We start from the raw sequence: 22,721 nt of genomic DNA on the forward strand, positions 1-22,721 counted from the left end.
GAAAACCAGTATCTTCACTCAAAGTGGGAAACATGGCACTGTCTATTTTGGTAAACAAAACACCAGATAATGAACCTATAGTCAGTCCACTAAAAACACATTACTTATAAAAATGACAAATGCATTTTATAAGTTGAGTCTTGACTTTAACAGTAGAATATATGATAGTCTTTTCACAGCAGCTATGACTACTATTTAGGTGACACAACTATTAGCCTTGGCTTTTAAAGCATATTTACTGTGCAGGAGTTTGAATCATGACTGTATACTCTTTTGGTTCTGGGATTTCAGCTGTGGTAACGTGGTTCCTAAGCCAAATTATAAACTTGTATTTGTTCTTTTTCTAAATACAAGTTTCCAAATTGATGAGAATGGGTTTGGATCATATACAATAGCTTGAATCACTGCATCAGACTCTTTTAGCTGTGTGATCCTAAGTGGGTAATGATTTTCTTAACTTTGATTTCTTCATGTGTTAAGTGGAGGGAATATTTGGTAATGTTATTGTTTTAAATGAGATAATAGAACACTTTGCAAACTCTAAAATGCTCTGTGCATTTAAGCTATAATTAATAGTGTTACTGGTGCTCAATGCACAAATCAGATGGAGATTCGAGAGTTATTATGGGGTGCCCCATGGAGGATGAGTTATGACCTACTGTGTTTGAGGAGATCCTGAGAGATTTTGTGGATTAGGTGACAGATAAAGCATGCCATACATTATGTTTGAACTTCACTTGACATTGAAGGGATTCCTGGGTGCGCGCACACACACACACACACACACACACACACACAATCAGCAAGAGCTCTAAAGTCATAGAATGGCTTCAGAATTGGATAACTAGATACTGAATAGTAAATATGGTAGGTATACAAAAATAACTATTGGAAGATAGGTTTGGGTCTTATTTTGACACACCTATGGTGCCAAGAGGAGGAGTCTGTGTTTCAATCTGAAGACAACAGAAAACTGTTAAGGGTGATGATTTGTTTAAAGTCACGTTTAGGGTGGAACAAAGGAACAAGGATTTATTGGGCACCAGACACTTTGCTAGACACAGTACTGTCAGATCCCTATCGCTATTCTAATTTTAAATATTAGAAAACTGAACCATAGCGAGGTTAAAAATATGTCTGGGGACATTCAGCCAAGAATTCTGGAGCCAAGATTCAAATCTAAATCTAGTTGGCTTTAAATCTGTCCATTACTTTGTGGAGCCTTTGAGATTAATCTGACAAGTATGTATTCAGTTTTTTGGAAGAAAGAGGGAAAGAGACAGGAAAATCACAAAGGAAGCTCACTCAGGATATAACAGATGCCTAAAGAGATGTGAGAGGAACTAAACGTGTCTCATTTTTCAAGTAGTACTTTTCAGGAGTTTTCTAAACATTACCAAATGCAATTAGTCATTTATTTTCACTTCAGACTGAAGTAAAGGAGATTTAATTTTTCTTGAAAATCATATAGAAACTCTGAATGTTGTAAAAGTAAATAAAAATTTAATGTTGATTCCTAAAATGTAGCCCATTTAACTTTCCTGGCATTGTTTATTACATGACTCAGCTGAAATGAGAAGATAGGGTATGTGCACTTTTGGGGACCCTGGAATTACTGCAGTACCACAGCAGGTGATAGAAAGGTATAGGAGAAAGTCAACTCATTTCCTGGTAAACATTTTCTTTGTTCTTTCCTCGCTCATGACAAGAATGTTTGCTTAATAAAACACCCCCCGCCTTTCATGATCAGTACCATTTTTAGCTCTAAGGTGATTCTGATAGTGATGAAAAAGACAGCCCATTTTCTCACTCTTGTTATTGATACAGTATTAAATTACTTGCTGGGAAAATGGGTATGTTAGTCAAAGGGTGGTAATTTGTATTGACTGTTGTTTTCCAAGTATCCTGTCCTGCTGGTCAAGCCAAGTACAGGTACCTCTGAAATTAGCCCCATGTTTCAGAATTGCCCAAGTCATACTCTTCCTTTGCTTTCCAGTGGACCCAATCTTTTGTACTGTGCATCTGTGCAGCTCCCTTATCCCAAGAACTGAACCTGGTCTTTTCAACCTGGCTGCTCAGCACTGGGCTGCCTAGCACTTCACTGGCCAATCTTCCAGGTTCTTACTCCCATTACAGACATGTATTTACTGAACTGATCTCCCAGCTCACAGCTGCCTGCCTGGCTGGCTGCTTGCCTGGATTTTTCAGCATTGCTCAGCCCAGTATCTGTCACTGCTCTTTCTTGAAGCTCTATTATTAGCTGAATTATGACTGAGGCCATGTCTTACTATCTGTTCATCCAGGTATAACTTCCTCTGTTTATTTTGTCTTAGAAGGCAGGTCAGGCCCAGTTATAGATCCTTTCCCCTTTCCACTGCCCCAGTGTAGTTTTGGGCAGAATGTAACTCAGAGTTGGCACGATAAAAAAAGATAGGAATGCTTATGGTGATAGGTGATAGGAAGAAATGTGGACAAGCAGGTAAGTTACAAATAAGATAAATGTGTGCTCTCCCATGAAAGAAGGTAAAACATAGCAGTAGGATTTTCAAAGCCCAGTGCAATTTGGGTGCCCAAGAAGACATGTAGATAATGCATGTAAAAAAATGCTATTGAAAGGTTATGAATATCCTGAACTCTCTGGCATTCCATGTGCAAATCCTAATCTTTAGAAGATTGACCAGTCAAGTCAGGGCCTCAGCTTTAGAGAAACTGGGCCCAAGAAAGGTATTGAGACAGAAATATAATATAAGAAAAGGATAATGCTGCAGTTTTTAGACTAGATTGTGTAGTGGCGATCAGGCCATAGTTTCAGATATTAAGATATTAGAAGTGAAATTTGAGAATTGGAGAGGCAGTGAGTTGAATTGATAGTGATTCATCTGAATATCAACCAGAGCACCTTAAATTGTCTCAGACCAAGTCATTATTGAGCTCCAGTTCATGGAAAAGGCAGTCATATATCTAGGAGTTTTTGGCTATTAATTTAGCTCATGAGTTCCCTACTAAGAATATTCAGTATAAACTATGACCAGTAAACTAGTAAAATATGATAGGAATAATTTCATGAGCTTTCCCTTTCTCTGTGTCCATTTATCAATAATTACTGGATTTTTACTCTCATAAAAACCTGAAATGAAAAAGCCATCTAGGCAGTGTCTCTAAAGTTGTGTGAGAAGCCTATGTGGAAGAAACCAATAAAGGAAATTGGTTTCCACAATTGAAGGAAAAATAAAATCTTTTATGAACAAGCAAGTACTCAGAGATTTTATTACCACCAGGCCTGCTTTACAAGAACTTCTGAAAGAAGCATTATACATAGAAAGGAACAACCAGTATGAGCCTTTCTAAAAATATACCAAAAAGTAAAGAGCATCAACATAAAGAAGAATTTACATCAACGAATGGATAAAATAGCCAGTTAACATCAAATGGCATAACCCTAAATTTAAATCGACTAAATCCCCCAATCAAAAGATACAGCCAAAACCTAATGGTATATCCAAAGATACACAAAGACTCAAAGCAAAGGGTTGGAGAAAAATTTACCAACCAAATGAAGAGCAAAAATAAATAAATAAACAAAAAGCAGGAGTTGCAATTCTCACATTTGATAAAATAGATTTCAAAGCAACAAAGATACAGTGGTAAAAGGATCAATGCAACAATAAAAGATCTTAATACCCAGATACATAAAACCCATAACAAGATTTAGACTCAACGAGAAAGAAAATTAATAAGGATATCCAGGACTTCAACTCAGATCCGGAACAAGTAAACTCAATAAATATTTATAGAGTTCTCCATTTTAAATACATAAAATATTGATCGGCCATTATTAATACCCATTTTTAGAATGAAGCAATATTCCTGTTCTCTCTCCCTCTTTTTCTTCCTCTTTCTTCCTCTCCTTCTCTCCTTTTTTTTACTTTTCAACATCCTAGTTCCTCACCTCTACTCAATACAATCCTCTGAACACCTGATTCCTTGTGATTCTCCCGTCCCACTGAAACCTCCAATCCATAAAAAAAAGAAAAAAATAATAATATACTCATCATTGGTGGTTTCTTATCTTCAGCTGCTAATACAGGATCTCAATCCCCTCAAAATTAGGTTACTCCACACATTTCTATAAGTTCCCAGTGTAGGAGTGAAGAAAGACACCCATGCATCTCAGATCAATTTCTCCTTTTTTTAAGACTGTAAACTTCCCCTTTTCATTCCTAAGATAGTAAATGGAAGCTCTTTTCATATGTGATTCCTGAGAGACCCTTTTCATATGTTAAGCTATAAACCTAAGATTCTTCCACGTGTAACATCTAAAGTATAAGCCTATATAAAGACGGAACCTTCCTTTGCTAGGGGAGCTTGGCTATTAGGCAACTATGATGCCACCTTGCTCCTGGCCAAATAAACTCCTTCCTCCTGTATTTGGTGTCCGAGAGATCCGTTCCCCATGGCCGCTCCTGCTACAGGAGCAGAAGGAAAGCTTCCTCTCTGCTCACTGCAGTTTTGCTGAAAATGAATTGACAAAAGACAGATTAACAGGAGAAAAAGGCATACAAACTTATTTAATGTGCATGAGGGAAAAATGACAGCAGTGTAAAAAAAAAAGAAAGAAAAAAAAAAGAAAGAAACCAAAATGGTTTTTCTCTGCCTTCCATTGTATCATTGGCCTAAGATAAGGTTGAATTATACATAGTCTATTGAGATATGATATTCCAGAATGTATATGCATCTGTTTATGTGTGTATATGGGTTGCACCTACAATTGTATCATTGTGCATTGTGCATCGTTGCATTGTAGATACAACTGATATACACACATACACAGATATATGAAACAATTGCATTTACAGTTGCATCTACAATTGTATCATATATCTGTGTATGTGTGTATATGGGTTGCATCTACAATTGTATCACTGGTCTAAGATATGGTTGAAATATACATAGTCTATTGAGATGATATTCCAGAATGTATATGCATCTGTATATATATGTATATGGGTTGCACCTACAATTATGAGTAAAAAGAACTAAAAGCAGTTCTGCTAACTTCGAATAGTGCCTTATTATCCACAAAGAAGGATTTGAGAATAAGGGATCATCAGCTTCATGTCTCTTTTTAATACACAATTTGGTCTCTGCCCTGTAAGTTTCAAATAAAGTTCATATTGAAGCAATTACTGTAATTTGTTGCCATTGAGGAATAGCTGTGATTAATTTAATCTTAATGTTTATTGCAATTCTATTGTTTCAGCTTTGTGATAAAGTTGAAAGGTGTGCAAAAATGAAAACACATTTTCTTCCCAAGAACAACCTTCAATCTCATAAGGGATATGACATAAAAAAATTAACTCTGATCACAATATGGAAGATGCCAGCAAATTATATACCAAAAAACAAATACAGAGGAAGCTGTATAGGCATCAAGCAAATGCATGTGCACACATACACACACACACACACACACACACACACCCCGGAGGATGTCCACAACAAAAAGACAAAAAGTCCAGTTAAAAAATGGTCAAAGAACTTGAATAAACATTTCACCAAAGAATATACAAGTTGGCCAATATGCATATAAAAAGATGCTCAACATTGTAGGTCATTAGCAAATGACTAATCAGACATGAATCAAATTGTTTCACATCCACTAGGATGGCTATAATGAAGAAATGGCAAGAAAATAACTAGTGTTGGGAAGGATATGGAGAGACTGAATCCCTTCTACCTTACTGATGACTATGTAAAATGGTACAGCTGCTGTGCAAATCAATTTGGCAGTTTCCCAAAACATTAAATGTATAGTTACTGAATGACCTGGCAATTTTATTCCTAGGCATACAGCCAAGAGAATTAAAATATATGTTTATACAAAAACACTTGAATGTTTATAGCAGCATTCATAACAGCCAAAACCTGAAAACATGCTGAATGTACATCAGCTGATAAATAGATTTTTTACATGTAGTATATTCATTACAATGGAATATTATTCTGCTATAAAAAGGAGTGAAGTACTGATTCATGCTATAACATGGAAGAACCTTGAAAACACTAAGCTAAGTGAAAGAAGCCAGACTCAAAGGAAACCTATTATATGATTCCATTTACATGAAATGCCCAGAATAGGCAAATATTCAGACACAGAAGATAGATTCATGATAGCCAGAGGTTAGAAGGGAGAAAATACAGAGTGACTGTTTAATGGGTATAAGGTTTCGTTTCAGGGTGATGAAAGTACTATAAAATTAAATAGTGGTAATGATTATATAACTTCATGAATATGCTAAATATTACTGAATTGTACACTTGGAAATTGTTAATGTAGTTAGTTTTATGTAGCATGAATTTTATCTCACTTGTAAATAGTGTGTCACAGGCTGGGCGTGGTGGCTCACGCCTGTAATCCCAGCACTTTGGGAGGCCAAGGGAGCCAGATAACCTGAGGTGAGGAGTCCAAAACCAGTCTGGCCAGCATGGTGAAACCCTGTCTCTACTAAAATTATAAAAATTAGCCATTCATGGTGGTGGGTGCCTGTAATCCCTGCTGCTTGGGAGGCTGCGGGAGGAGAATCGACTGAACCCAGGAGGCAGAAGTTTCAGTGAGCTGAGACCGTGCCATTGCACTCCAGCCTGGGCAAAAAGAGCAGAACACCATCTAAAAAAAAAAAAAATACTGTTTCACGTACATACACAAGCCCACAGAAATTACAATATAAAGAAAGGAAATTGTACATTCCAAGTGAAAGTACAATTCATAAACTATAGGTATTATGTATTCAATGGGCATGTATGAGAGTCTCTAGTAGAATGTTTCAAAAGTTCATTTGTAAATTAGTTTTCTGGAACTGGGATATATGTTGTGGTAGTCAAAATATAACTGATTCTTAGGAAAAGTCAAAAAGACTTATATCCAAATAGTAGGAAACAATTGTCCATGCTCTGTTCCATAAAAGAAAACTGGAAAATCTGCTTATTTTCTACATTTTAATTTCAAAGTTTTTTATTATTATTTAAAGGATTAAATATTGAGACGATTTATCCATATTTGTTAGCTATTATTTCCTTCTAACTTTAAAATGCATTATAATTTTGAGATTTCTCAATCAAAAATTATATTTCAGTAAGGATAATGAGCGTTATTTTAGTAGACTGGGTGAATGTATGTCATCTTAATGTATTTAACTGTAATAATACTGATAATTCTTTTATGACATTATTTTACTAAAAATTTTTGTTACCAACTAATAATATAAAAGGTTTAAAAATAGTAGTACTTTTGAAGAAAGTAATTTATATTTCTGTTGATAATATGTCTAAGCTTTGTTACTTCATTGGATTAAAGTAAGCTTTAACTTATACATAACAAAACTGAAGTGTTACTCATAATGCATATAGAAAGTAAAATATGTAACATAACTAAATTAAAGCTTACTTACCAAGGCTTTAATTACTAAAGTAAGCTTTAATTTAGTTTTGTTATGTATATAGAGAAAATTCTCATTAAAAATATCTACAGCATAGTAAAATCTACAACTTCCCTCTGAATGGACTCACCATTGAGGCTTAGCTACAGATTTTATTTTTCTTATCCAGCACTATTGTTTTTATTTAATGCAGTGATCTTTTTGTTTCTTTGTAATTTCTTTTCCAATTAAATGGCGTCTCAAAAATGGCAAGAGACATTTTATGTTGGTTTTTAAATTTAGTTTTTGCTGATGCTTATTTGCATTTTAAGTGGCCTCTGTTTCTGAACTGGGCTACACACCACAGTATGTGCATATAAACAATTTGTGTGTTTTCTGTTTTTTATAGATTCTACAAAGAAATTAAAGGATGTTCTTGAAGAATTCCATGGTAATGGTGTGCTTGCAAAGTATAATCCTGAAGGGGTAAAACTTCTTTTTCTTTATATCAGTTTCATATATATGCTTAAAAAAGGGTACTTCTTAGTGAAAAATTCTTGGAAAAATGTATGTGTGTGTATGTATATGTACACATATACATTATATATGTATGATACAGATATATGTATATGTATGTGTATGTGTGTGTGTATATACATATGTTCACCATAAACCATTTACCATATACTATGACCTAAACAAAAAGAATTTTATAATGCAGTGGTATTCTAGAAGATACATTAAATGTTGTGCTACATTTTTCATTCAGATAACTCTTCTATATTGTATGCTTGAAAGAATATGCATCATTTAAGTATAGTGTTGAGTTCTTTTCCTAGAAGTCAGGAAGTAGTATTGGACAAAAGAGAGAAAGGGTATGCCTGGCTTTCAGTCTATGACCCACAAATTTCAGCCCTCAATGGATATTGGTGTAGTAGTAGGGAGTTACTCTTTTCAGGCAATTATTTCCATGACCAAACAAGGATTTTGTGTTGCTTATACCTGGTCTGTCACCTTAAGGAGACAACTTGTACAAAAAGGGAGGGATTTTTTTAATCTTATATTTTACGTTTTACCAGTAAGCTTAAGATTTCTTGAAATTATTTTCTTATTAAAACTTTGCATGTCTTATCAATTTCTTTTGAACACCATGCTTGAATGAATGCCTTTCCTTCCTAATTATTTGTTAAATTACCTTCTATTTAATATTAGTTGAGAGATGTTACACTTTAAATGTTCGATCATTATTACTGTTAGTTCATTTGTAGCTTCAGCAGGCACCATTTACATTGCTTTGGAGCAAAAAACGAATGTCTCTTTGCAAAAGACCCTTTTGTCTGGATGTATTGACCTGACAGATTTGTTTGCTTACTAAAATGTGACCTGTTTTTTGTTATTGTTTCGTTTCTATATGTTTGCAAGAATACACTTCTTACTTGTCTTTTAATATCGTACTTCCCAGGGATTTATAGAACTTAATTTTAGTTATTATAACCCTCAAGATATTCAAATTGTTTTGAAATTTTCTATCTGTATTTCTCATAGTTAGCTATTTTTCATGTCATATTTTCTTCTTCTCTCTACATTCTGGTATATTACTGTAACTTTTAAAACTCTTTAGCCTAGAACTTACTCTTAAAAAAATAAAATTAATATTTGGTGCCTATAAATGATGGAGAATATAAATACTATTTAAAACCATTCCCATTTTTCTCTATTAGAAAAAAATAGCTGTCTACCTACACTCCCTCATATTTTATTTTCTTAGATGTCATAGAGGAGGAGAAAAAGTTAGCAGCTGAACCTATAGAACTAAGAATCTCAATGTCTAAGAAAGAAGAGTTGAAAAAGCAAAGATGAATTATAACACTGAATTCCTGTGACACAAAAATTGTCATTAATATTTATATTCACAGCAATACCTGAAAACTTACATGCTTATCTAATCTATATACAGAGATAAAACCTGTTTTTTCTCCCTAATGATAGCTTCTGGCTACAAACTCAGTTAAGTGATTTTGTTTGCAAAGCAGGCTTTTTCCTTCAATTATTTCTTATTTATAGGACTCTCAAGACTTAGTCTTCCTGTTATGTATTTCATGAGAATTACCAGTCACCATATGCTGCATCTATTAAGGTAGTTATTAGATTCATTATTAGACACACATATCACCCTTTTCAACAATGTAATACATTTCATAATGTACAGATCTATTGTTGAAATGTGTCATTAAAATAATAAACAGTTGAAAAAAAATTAGATCTCATTATAACCCAAGAACAATTCTTAATTAAGAGCTAAACCACTCTGTGATCTTAATTAATTCTGATAAAATGTTTCCTTCAGAAGAAAATTTTAAGGTTTATATAATTATTTAAAAAACTAGTATATATCTTCTAAAAGCCAATCAAAAACTTATTGGGAATATTCAATGATGAGAAATAATTCTTTATGCCCTTAAGTTTCTCTTCAATAGATAATCTTTCCATTTATAAAAAATTGCTTTTACAATATGACAGAATTCCTAATGTCAACTCACATGTGAAGTTATCACTCTCCATTGACTGGTCAACTTGACCCCAAAGTTGTTTGCACTGATGACAAGTTAATGATGCTTAATTATACAAGAAAAATTAGACAAGTGAGTAATCCAGCCTAAATTTGAAATGAATAATTATTCCATTGTTCTCTAAAAGGAATATGGCTTGTATATAAAATGTAATTTCAAAGAGAATATCTGTTAAATTGCTTATCCTCCTATAATGTAAAGCTGTTTAAATGGTAGATGTACTATTTTGTTTATAATTCACTTGAATTACTGAATTTTTAAAGTGCTATAGATAAAAATTTAACCCAAAAAGATGTGACCTGTTGAAATCTATTTTAATAGAGAAAAAAATGTTATGTATAATGTATGAATGAATCATTTACTTTTCATACCTATCTGTTAAAGATCATTTGATAATTATTCCTTGAAGAAATGAATAAGATTAATATAAACAATAGCCTTAAAGACTCTGTAGGAATAAAAACCTTTAAAAGGCCTTGAGATTCCCAACCTAATAAAATTACAAAGTTGTTAAATAAACTATTTTAAGAAAAGTGAAATGATTTTTCCAAAATTCACCAGCTAGCTCATGACAGTAACCACAATGAAAACCTAATTGACTAGAATCCCAGATTAAGGCTAATGCTCTGTGCTCTCCACTTCATTGGCCAAATCATAGGGGAAAAGAATGTCCTTTTAGATAAGAAAGAGACAAGTTAGGGGAAGGCATGGGAAGACATTGCTTTTGTAATGAGTGTGGCACTTTCCAGTACACATACATATTAATGGCCCATGCTTAACAAGGTAAGAGAGTCTTATTAGGCTCCACCTACTCTTGTGTAAATAATATAATGTTAAGAATATTATTACAGCTAGTTTGTAGTAGAGATCCAGTCTCAATGAGAGAGTATTCACAGTAGAACATAGTCAGGCCATAGAAATAGTCTTCTGAAAGCAGCAGAATTTGGTAGTACAAGGAGGAGCCAGTTTAGCATTGCATGCATTTATTATCTTTTGGTCTTGGACTTCAAGGTCAATTCCAAATCGTTCAACTTACAGCTGGGAAATGGGAAGAAAGTGGCAGAAGTATTTATAAATATATTTTAATCTTTAAAAGTATAGAGAGACGCTAGGTATGTTATGCTAATAGAAGGAAAGCTTAGGAATTTGAGATACATATTCAAAATCTAATATACCTTTATATACATGGTCATATTTCTATTAATCCTCTAAAAGATTTTAATCATACTATAAGTGTTACATTATATTTAATATCAGAAGAGTTTGCTTATTATATACAAAGATGGATCTAGTCATTGATTCTCAAATGTTAGTGTATCTCAGAATCAACTGGGTATACTAAAACATGGATTGCTGCCTGCCTCCCCTTCTCCTCGCAGTTTTTGATTCAGTGTTTTTGGAATGGGGGCTCAAGAATTTGTATTTCTGTCAGTTTCCCAGCTTCTGTTGCTGCCAATGTTTCAAAACCACATTTTGAGGCTTATGGATCTAGGGTATGTTTGAAAATCAACCTGTAAATTTGAACTTTTAGCTAAATAATCAGAGATATGAGATAATGAGTATAAATTATCTTACATTAACACATGTATTCTTTCTTTCCTTGCATGCACAGAAACAAGACATTCTTAACCAAGTAAGACATTTTCTTTTCTATTAAAGTCTGTCTTTTCTTTCTTTATTCTAATATGATTTATGAATTTCTCATCCATATCACTGAACTATACTTCTGTACCAATAAGATGTCTATAGTGTACAAGATTGCCTGTAATACTCATAAGTTATAATTGAGTTGTATGTAACAAAATTTTAAATCGTTTTAATCAGTCAAAGGATTTGGTACCTTAACAGGAGCTAGTACCTTAATAGACAAAAAGGGTCTCAAGTGTGGCCTTCAGTTTTGTAGACTCTAGAATTTATTTCTCTAATTTCACCAAGATATATCAGGCTGTGCTGTTATAGTTTATTTAGTAAAAGTCCTAATTTATTAATTTACAGGGGAAATTTTAAAATTGCATTTAAAATGCAGTGATAAGGCCTTTTTGTGTTTTGTTTTGTTTTGTTTTATCTACAGTGCTGCGATGGAAACTGTGGGGAAAATATAACCAAAAAATGGTTGATTTTGCCCTCCTGGGAAGATGATTCAATCTGTTGCTTCAGCCACTCTCCCTGAAAATCTGTTTTGTAAACCAGTAGCTCAGTTTTAAGTCAGTAGCTCAGTTGGGTGCACAAAATTACAACACATTTTCAGGTGCTCTAAATGGATATTTTTAATCACTCTAGAGTAGCTTTATTAGTAGTCTTCACCACTTCAGAAATATTACTTACTAAAATGCATGAGTTGTCTAAAACTATAAAATCGTCTCCTTTGAGCAGTCTTACATATGTACTAGCTTCTTATTCTTAAGTTGTTTGATAGTTTTAATGACAACAGCCAGTATAATTTTACGTCCAACACACATATTACAATTATAACATCAGAATGATACCAGTGGATTGTAATATACAGGTCCTATATAGTACAATCTCCTATAATGAGTCACTGCTAACACGGCAACTCATTGACTTTGGCAACCTTTGCTAGCCTCCATTTCAGAGGATGACCTTTTCCCGATTTCATCTCTGACTTTTCTGGAAAATTGTTTCCCCAAATATGGATGACATGGGCTTTATGATACTTATAAGGCAATCCCTTGGAGTAAATGATTATTTTCAAGAATTTCTACATTTTCAGGACTTGGCTATTAAATGGTTTATACTGAGCACCCAACAAATGCACCTTTCTGCACAACCTGCATCCTTACTAGAGGCTGTCTGAAACTCATGTCAAACTAAGCTCTAGCTTTTTTAGGGGTCAGTAGAATGAGTTTTGTCTTTCCTTTTCCTTGCCCCGTCTTTGTTCCATGTGCAATGGCTTAGCAGGCAAGCAATTGCAGTTACAGAATAGAAAGACTTGACAAAACAGAGGGTAGTCAAGGGGGAAAGGAATGGAAAGCCTGCACATGTTAATGCTGTATGTGTGCTCTTGTCTATCAGCGTTCTCTGAGTGTAGACATTTCTCCATCTGTTTCTTGTCAGTAGATGTTCCTTGGACTGAGGCTGAGTTACGCTTACGTAGCTCCACGTGGGCTTGCTTTGTTTTTGCACTTGGTTCTCTGTATTGTAGTTTCCCTTAATGTGTATACCCTTTACCGTCAGACAGTATGCTTTTACCCGCTAATAAGGAACCAGGGGATTCCAAACCTACCTTTTGTAGTGCTGCTGCCTAAAGTAATATTTTAAATGTCTTTAACAAAGATAATGACACTGATATAATTATTAACCATGATATAAAAACCTTTTTACTGTAAGCTATAATTATCCTTCTAGAACCAAATTCAACCCTTTCATGATGGAAAGCATAAGTAAAGTATAAGAGAGAAAATATGGTCGGAGTCTGACTGAACTGAGTTCATGTTATTGGGCCTTGGACAAGTTTTCTATCTTCAGTTTGTTCACCTATAAAATGAAAAGAGTATCAGCTTTATTGGACTGTTAAAAGGGTTAGATTCTAAAGTATATGTACAATAACTAGTTCTGTGTCTTGCACATACAGGTGTTCCATTAATGTTTAGAGACAGTGACTGTGGCCATACTTTAGTGACCAATGCAATTTCATAGAAAAGTTCCAGAGCACATGTCAAAGATGAGAGTGAGACTGTTGGAAACATACCACCAACAAATTCTGTTTCCTTCATTTTCTCAGGACCTTGTTTTCTCATTTTAAATTGAGGAACTATAACTCTGATGTCGTTTGCATTCAAAAATAATTTCCTTCCACCATGTGGTAGGAGTAGGGGACATGACATGTAATTTGCTTCTTCTGCCAAGCCTGGCCATACTCCTGAGTGCTGTCCTGGTAGCAGAGCTATTGTCTTTTCTGTTGCTCACTTCCTGCAACTGCATGGTGCTAGGACAGTTAGTTAGCAAGGAACAGAAGTAGCATGTTAACTAGTTTTTCTGCTTCTCTTCACCATTACTATCAATATAGTTTCAGTGATGTTTCTCTTCTTATAAAATCTACCTACAACTATAAAATACAATTATACAAGTTGTGATCAACTGCTGTCTTTACAAACAAGTTTTGAAATCAAATATAAATATGTTTGGGAAATAAATATACAATTAACTCTCATTAGTTTAATAATAAAAGCCAACTTTGAAAAGTGGTATTTTAAATTCACATTGTAGAATGTTTGTTCTTTAATTTTTTAAATAATATTTGCTAAATAATTGATATAAAAATTATAAACTAGGTTAATGAAAAAATAATGCTGGGGTTTTTAGGTGATCTTTTTGTACTTTTCCAAGTATAAGTTAAAACCAACATTACTCTGTCACATCTAAATATTATTTTCAAGGTTTATCTGTTGTTTTTACTTTTTCTTTTTCATCATTAGAAATAGCTTTTTTGGCCAAGCGTGATTACACCTGTAATCCCAGCACTTGGTGATGCCAAGGCAGGCAGATCACTTGAGGATTAGGAGTTAAGACCAGCCTGGCCAACACATCTCTACCAAAAATACAAAAATTATCTGGGTGTGGTGGCGGGTGCCCATAATCCCAGATACTTGGGAGGCTGAAGCAGGAGAATCACTTGAACCCTGGAGGTGGAGGTTGCAGTGAGCTGAGATCACACCATTGCACTCCAGCTCAGGCAACAGAATGAGACTCTGTCTGAAAATAAAAAAATAGAAATAACTTTTTTGAGCAAAAGAGCACTGCAGGGTGCTAAAGGAATACAAATCTAGACATTTTGGTAAAAAGACTTAGACTGTCTAAGAATTTTAATTTTTATAGGTTAAAAATACCATATTTTTAGGTGAATAAGTTAAATTCCCAATTTACAAAATATCTCCAGTAGCAATGTGGGCCATGGACTTGGGTAGAAGACAAGACTACAGAGGAGTTATGGGAGAAGTACAATCAAGTAAGAACACTGAGATGACAATGGGCATCAGAATGGAGATGGGGGCCGGGCAGATTTGAACACATTTCATATGTACAACAAAAAGTCATAGGTTATGTTTTGAATGTCAAAGGGTACATAAACAGTTACAGTCAACACAGGGTTTTCAAGAGTGGGCAGCTGAATAATCATACCTTTACTTTTAATTGTTATACATTATTTGTGTATATCTTTTTTTTTTTGAAATGGCAGACCAATTTGACACGCCAGTAAAAAAATGCATCTAATACTGATAAACCAGTGGCTAATTACCTTGTTCCTTGTGTTAATATTGCAAAATCTGTCCATAAAATTATAATGCACATTGAGGTTAGAAATATGTATGTCTTCAGTGTCAATTAGAAGCTTTTGGTGTTGGGCAATTCAACGAATTATTCTGAGCCTCAGTTTCTTTGTCTATAGGTATTGTGATGACTAAATGATAGCATACATGTAACATACTTAGTGCAGTTCCTGAAACATACTAACATTTGGAAGGTGTTACATAATGAGGACCTATAATGTAAAAGACTGTGTCTTACGCTTAGTGGTGCAAAGTAGTGTTGGATCATATAGCCCTTCAGGAAAGAGAAGTTTTGCATGGAATCTGCTTGCCCATATGTGTGCATTATAAACCCCACCTGTGGAGATTTTCTTTAAAAGTAAACATACAAGTAAGGACTAATTAAAAATTAGTCTTATTCATTGAAATTATATATACAAAGGTGTTCAAGACATTTTTATTGGGTTTTATTTTTCAAGGAGAAAATAATGATAGAGGATTTATGTGTGTGTTTCAGTAACACTCACTCCTGTCCTAGTGACAACACCGAAAACTGTCTGGTGTGACAAGACAGTGTCACATTAGACTAAAATAGATTTTAGCTAAAGTATAAAACAGTTAGCTATAGATCCTTTACATATTAAAAATCATAGTAAAAATATTCTGCTTAAAATTTTTCCAATCCATGGTTTGCATTTTGTAATTACTAGAATGTAGTAGTATTTTATTTCTTGCCATTTCCTATTTTTTGCTAAAAAAATGTATTTCTAATTGTCTTTCTACTAAGTCTTCATAAATTCTATTCTTAGGTAGCTAAAGTTAATGGAGTATGTGCTTCTAAGGTGATAAAATATTTTTCATTTGCCAAAACTAATTTGAAAATTAAAATTCAAGGTTTTCACACTTTGCACTCTTTCTTTTCAAAGGAAGTATTTACAAGACAGCTTTAGGGGACTATCAAGGAACTCTCTGAAATGTGAAGTAATGAATAGTCAATTATAGTGCAAGATAAGCAAATGCCATATTTAAAATATGTATTTTTCTAAATGAATTTTAATGTAAAAAATTATATGTTGAAATCTCAGAAAAAAATGCCATGTTGCATATTTAATAAATATGTTTTCACTCAATGGCCTTGATATCAATTTTTCAATTTAATGTAAGTAGTTAATCATATAAATTGGAATCCAGAATAGAAATGGAAACTGTAAAACAAACAAACAAACAAACAATTCTGCTTAATTCAAATTTTTATCTACCTAATTTCATCAGAGTTCTTTGCCCAGGAGGCACATAGCATTTTACAAATATAGGTACTCAGTCAACATTTGTTGATTAGATAAAGCAATTTCTTTGTGGTTTCAAACAGTTACTTTATCTGTAATGGTTGTAGATTTAGGTGCCATTTTTGTGTTTTAGGTGTCATTTATTAATTAGTGGTGAATACAAGCTAGTTAGAAAAACATTAAAACTGACCATACGGAATCTTTTGTCTGATACAAAAAGTATTTTTATAGTCACACAGTTCTGTTAAAATATGTCAGATCATGGAATTTTCTACTAAAAACTCACTTTATGTTAAAGCCATAACTCTCTTTTGATGATCTGATACCCTGTGCAGCCTTCCCTAGTCCACACATCGCCCCAGCTTGAGTCTTTGACCTTGTCTCCTGCCATTCTAGTCCTTCATTGCTGCTCTAGTTTCCTGCTCCTTCTCATTGGTCCTATGTAAATTTCTCTAGAATAGGGACGTTCATATACCTCAAGACCATTGTGCTAGCTGTCTTCTCTGCCTGAAATGTGCTTTCTTCAAATAGGTGCAAAGCTGTCTCCCTCATCACCTTTACATCTTTACTCAAGGAATAGCTTCTCATTTCTTGATCATTAGATTTAAGAAACGGCAAGCACATTCCCTCAGAAATCTTTCTCTTCTTTATTTTTTGTAACACTTAATATAATTAGACATTGTAGATTTAGAACATTAATGTTGCTGTTTTCTTATTCCCTTCATTAGAAGATAACCTCCCCCATGGAAAGAAATTTGCGTGTTCTAGTATCATCTTTACTTCAACACCTACAACAGTTACAGAGTAGGTGCTCCTGAATATGAGAAAAACCACAACCAAAAACTACCAAAAGAATTTAATGATAGCGTGATGACATTTATTTTCATTCACTTTGAATCTGCTTGGATGAATACTAGTGTCTTTTCTTTATTATTAACAGGGATTTATAAACAAAGCATCCAGATGGTTAGAAATAATAATGAAAGGCATATAGAAATGTGCTTTGAATCTGTGCCAATTTGGCAGGAACATCTGAGCAGCTCCCTCAGTCAGTATTCTTTAAAAATTCTCTGTTATCTCCCTAAATAGTCTGTGGCTGCTCCTTGAAGAAAAATGAAAAAGCAGTTTTTAAAATTTTGCACATTTGTGTGTGTGTGTGTGTGTGTGTGCGCGTGGATATGCATTGCTGTGTTTGAACCTACACAATTCAATTTTTGAAGAGTCATTCAGTTAAGTCTGATTGAAATTTTATCATTAATGACTTCATTGATATGCGTATAAATGATCTCATTGTATTTAAAGGTCACAGTCTTCAAAAAGCAATTCTAAGGCTGTTACATGACAGCAGTAGAAACTCTGATGCCTAAATCTGGAAATTTTCTTGTAAGTCATGATCTAAAGAAAATGTATAGATGAGGACATCATCCATTTATCAGAAATGTCTAATAGTGTGGACAACATCGAATTTTAGGAGATATTTGAAAAGATTTTACTAACAAGAGAAGAAAGGGGATGCATTAACCAGGAAACACACTGAAAAAAAAATTCTCAATGAATTGAAAGCTCTGAGATAGAAAATTTAAAAAAAATAGTAAGGCATGGTGGCACAAGCCTATGATCTCAGATACTTGGCAGACTGAGGTGAAAGATTGCTTGAGTTCATGAGATTGAGGCTGTAGTGAGCTATGATTGGCCCAATGCACTTCATTTGACCCTGTCTCAGAAAAAAACAAAAAAAAGAGGTTTGGGTTTTACCACATTGTAAGTCCTGTCTAATGCCAGAAAATGTGAGATAAATTAATTTTGCTCCGAAGAATAAGTGAAGAAGTTTGAGAAAAAAATTTACATTGTCAGTAAAACTTCAGCGGTAAATAATAAGATGTCACCTTATAGAAATAGTGTAAGAACTAAGGAAATTTTTATTTCATTCTTATATCTATAATAGGCTTTTATTTTTCAAAATAAGATATATATTTTTTGAATTGTTGCCTTATGAAAATGGTAACTTATCACTGTTGTATGACACAGAACAATTATAGCAAAGTATTTGAGACACACAAAACCTGAAGTTTTTATTCAGAAAGATGCAACGAACTTTACAGTTTTCTGTACCAGTAAAAAGGCAAATTGGCTGGGCAGGGTTGCTCCCACCTGTAATCCCAGTGTTTTGGGAGGCTGAGGCAAGTGGATCACCTGAGGTTAGGAGTTCATGACCAGCCTGGCCAATATGGTGAAACTTTGTCACTACTAAAAATACAAAAATTAGCCAGGTATGGTGGTGAGCACCTATTATGTCAGCTATTAAGAAGGCTGAGGCAGAAGAATCGCTTGAACCCAGGAGGCAGAAGTTGCAGTGAGCCAAGTTCATGCCATTGCACTCCAGTGTCGGGAAGAAGAGTAAGACTGTGTCAACAAAAAGGGGGAGGGATTGAGATAACTTAAAAATGCATCTAAGCTTAAGATAGTGCTTCCTTTTCCTTTTATTTATTTTATATTTTATGTGCCCAAGGGTATGTTAAGTGCTTCACATCAATTTTTATTACATTGAATCAACTCTGAATGATTCCTTTTTTTCATATATGGAGTCTCACTCTGTCACCCAGGTGGGAGTGCAGTGGTGTGATCTTGACTCACTGCAACCTCTGCCTCCTAAGTAGCTGGGACAACAGGCACATGCCACCATGCCTGGCTAATTTTTTTTTTTTATTTTTGATAGAGATGCTTTTTGCCATGTTGGCTACACTGGTCTTAAACTCCTGACCTTAGGTGATTTCTACCTGGCTCGGCCTCCCAAAGTGCCAGGTGTGAGTCACCGTGCCCGGCCTGAATTATTGATTTCATCTACCACTTTATATGGAGGGAATTAAGGCTCAGAGCTGTAAGAAAATAAAACTATTTTGTTTCCTGAGCAAGAGAGAACTGTAGTTTAGAAATTTCAGAAAATCTTCCTGAGAGCTGAAAAAAGAAGAGTAAAGAAGAATTGTATTGCTTATAAGGAGAAATGCTAATAATGCAGGATTTTTGCTCCTTAGTTCAGCTAAATCCAGGTTCTTGTCTCATGACCAGGAAAAATTAAGCATGTGGACACATTGAAGGCTAAGGAGGGCAGAATGTATTATGTTAAAGGAAAGCACTCAGAAAAGAGAGGGGTTCTGCCCACAGGTTTTCCCCTCACAAATTGAATACCAGGCCACCACACATGAGCTCAAGAGGCCAGGCTCTTCCCCTGCATAAAGCACAAATTTCCGGTGGCTCTGCTTCATCTTTCCATTGCGCATCCAGGCCCTTAGTCTGAGCCACTCCACATTGATTTATTTCCCTACTGAACATACGTTAATGGACAGAATTTTTCTCTGTGGCCATGTTTAAGCAAGCACCCTGTGCACAATGTCCTGGGCAGGCCAGAGTTTCTCCAGGGACCTTCCCTTATGTGCCTAGGCATTTGTCTGCCTCCTACCTGTATCGTGCTCCCTTCTAAAGAGGCACGTAAGAGGTACTGCCATTAGAATAGGGAAGAGGACCGATATTAACTGCTTCCTGCTGACAGGGTGCACTGTTTGGGAAAGATGGCAGTCAGAACTCTCTCAAAGGCATATTTAAGGGTCTCTGTTAAAAGAGGCCATGTTTGAGGCTCTGGTTGCATGAGCACCTAGAGTTTGATGTGTTGAAGGTAAGAAGAGACAGATGGGATTATTAGAAGACATATATTAAAACCCAACAAAGAGGGATGGGTAAGGGCAGCTTAAACATCCCAAGGCTACCAGCATGCTCAGATAACTGGTGGCTATAATTATGCTGCTAAGATTTGGTTTCATGGAGCTTGGCTTTGTGTAGCTCCCTTTATCTTATAGGAACCTCTGGGTTATGGAACCCTATTTACTCCTATCTCCTGGCAGGATTTGCAGGATAATTGCTCCGAATTAAAATATTGATCCAGATTATTACATTACCCATGCCTTTTGTTTATTCTGAGTTGTAGCCAGAGATTGCTTGATGGTTCACAGGAATAAGTGGGTTAATCTAAAATGTAGGCAAAAAAAAAATTGAAAACAACTAATGAGACTAGAATTTCATGACAAATGTGTGATAAATTTTGAAACAAATTTTTCTCTCCCAGTCCTCATTTTTTTTAAAAACAAATCATGATGGGACTGAGTTGTTTGAAAAATAGACTTCAGTTTTATACTTGACCTGTTTGCATAAAATGCAGGAAGAATAATTATTTTTGCATAAGCTTTTACAATTGGTTTTGATGGAATTCTGTTCCATAAGGAATGTCAGATAGGACTTCCTGTATTCCGAGAATATAGAGTTCTTGAGCTTATTAGAAAGTGACATTCTTTACTGATCACAGGTTAGCAACCCTGTACAAGAACTGTGTAGACAAGGTATGAGGTCAGTTTTCCAAGGGGCTTTTATTAGCTTTGCAAGTTGAGCTTGATTCCTTAAAGGAAAGCATACCTCTCCAGTCAAAGTCTTGGTAAAACAACCAGTTTCTCCATTTGTGTTCTCTTGCAAAAGAAAATGAATTCTTATTGCACTGATGCAAATAAACATATTTGCCATAAGTTAAGAATATTCACAGATAGTTTTAAAATTCTAGAGAAACCAGGCAGAGAGATAAATGTATGCTTCCATTTTTGTTCACAGGAGTATACCTTACTTAATAATTAAAGACTGTAAATAGTTCAAAATAAAAGTTTTCTTGACTCTGAATAACAGAACAAGGATCAGCAATGTTTCAAGCAAAAGCTTAAAAAAAATAGATTACTTCAGTTTTTTAATTAGTGCAGTCCATTCAGTTAACTCTTATTCTGCTTGATATTCATGAACATTTCAGCTCCTCATGAGTCCTGTATGTTTTTCCTTTATTTCAATGTTACAATCTCCAAAGTTATCAGAAATGTGTATTTGAGAACACCTGTCAAAGTTCTATAGCTGATTATAAGCCATCTTTTGAAGAGGATCAAGAGAAGACAACACTTGTCTGTGAATAACAAAATGACCAGGATAGTTACAGTCAGAAATGTGGACAAAATGTGGTTATCTCTGTGGTTTACAATAACTTAACAACCTTCATTAGAATTTAGAAATCACATACAATTTGGGAACATATATTTACATTACTCACTAAAATATAACCAGAAGAAAATAAAACATCATTTTGACAATCCCATGTACCTAACCATGTTAAATAATACTGTTTAGCTCTCTTCTGGCTGCTCTAGGGACCTTCTGTAGCATCCAAAAGTTAGGGGTTAGGAAAGACAACGTTGAAGCTGAAATTTGATTTTGGGAAGTCCCTTAAGTGTTAGAGGTTTAAAACACTTGATATTATGAAATATAATCCCAGATTACCATAAATTAGTTATTTTGTTAAAATGATGACTCCAAAATTTTAAAACAGGCAAAAACCTTTGCTCATTAAGAGGGAGGACTTAGCTTCCCAAAAATTTGTCTCTTGTCTCCTCTTTCTTTTCCTTGGCAGTCTATTCATAAGGAAAATGAAAATCTTTCATTATCCTTTATTGTTACATGAAAATCTTGTACGAGGAGAGAGCCAAATTTTACCCTTACATCAGTTTACTAGTAACCCGAATTTTCTAAAGAAACTTTATAGATAATTCTACCCAATTGTAACCAGTTTGACCATGAGATAAAATTCTTAAAAACTTTTTTTAACTAATTACACATTATGCTAAAGAGCAAATTAGTGCCTTAAGGAAACCTTGTTGTGCTTTTATGTCATTGTTTTGAATTTACAGAACAAAATCATGTAATCATTTGAATTTAGTCAATGTTCATACACAGAATTTCTTGTGCAATATTAAATTTAAAAACTTCCACAACTTTTTTACACTTTTAATTTTAACTTATCTAATTTAAAACAATCATTTAACCCTAGGCAAAAATGTACTTACATTTCCATGCCTTCTTATAATCTTTTACTGAAAACACTTTTCCTGTTCTTACACATCTTGCATGTAAATCTATTTTTAGTGGTCTCAGTTACATTTTATAGTGGTAACTCTTAGCAGTTTTTAACTTTAATGTAAAATCTAGTAAGTTCTTTTAGTTATGCACTAGGCAACATAAAGTTTGATTCCATCCAGCCTGTTCAAGGGCTTGGTTAATTCTGTATGTCCTCAGAACTTACCAAGTTGTAAAGCAGGCAACTCAAAC

The 22,721-nt window shown here is 34.3% G+C and overlaps 1 protein-coding gene across 24 annotated transcripts in view; it reads left to right on the forward strand.

The window, feature by feature from the left end:
- DGKB (diacylglycerol kinase beta) overlaps positions 1 to 22,721 on the forward strand; it is a 747,505-nt gene that overhangs the window by 145,629 nt on the left and 579,155 nt on the right. For 9 of the 24 annotated variants that reach the window (XM_078342642.1, XM_078342645.1, XM_078342654.1 and 6 more), the window contains exons 3-4: positions 7,825 to 7,901; positions 11,598 to 11,618. The exons of 6 other annotated variants lie outside the window; for them this stretch is intronic. In XM_078342642.1, coding sequence (XP_078198768.1) covers positions 7,825 to 7,901; positions 11,598 to 11,618 — 98 coding nt within the window. The remainder of the gene's footprint in view (positions 1 to 7,824; positions 7,902 to 11,597; positions 11,619 to 22,721) is intronic. 9 more of the 24 variants (XM_078342648.1, XM_078342652.1, XM_078342657.1 and 6 more) reach the window with 1 other exon arrangement.

Source organism: Callithrix jacchus, chromosome 11, assembly GCF_049354715.1.
Source record: "Callithrix jacchus isolate 240 chromosome 11, calJac240_pri, whole genome shotgun sequence".
In the NCBI taxonomy this organism is placed as follows: Eukaryota; Metazoa; Chordata; class Mammalia; order Primates; family Cebidae; genus Callithrix; species Callithrix jacchus.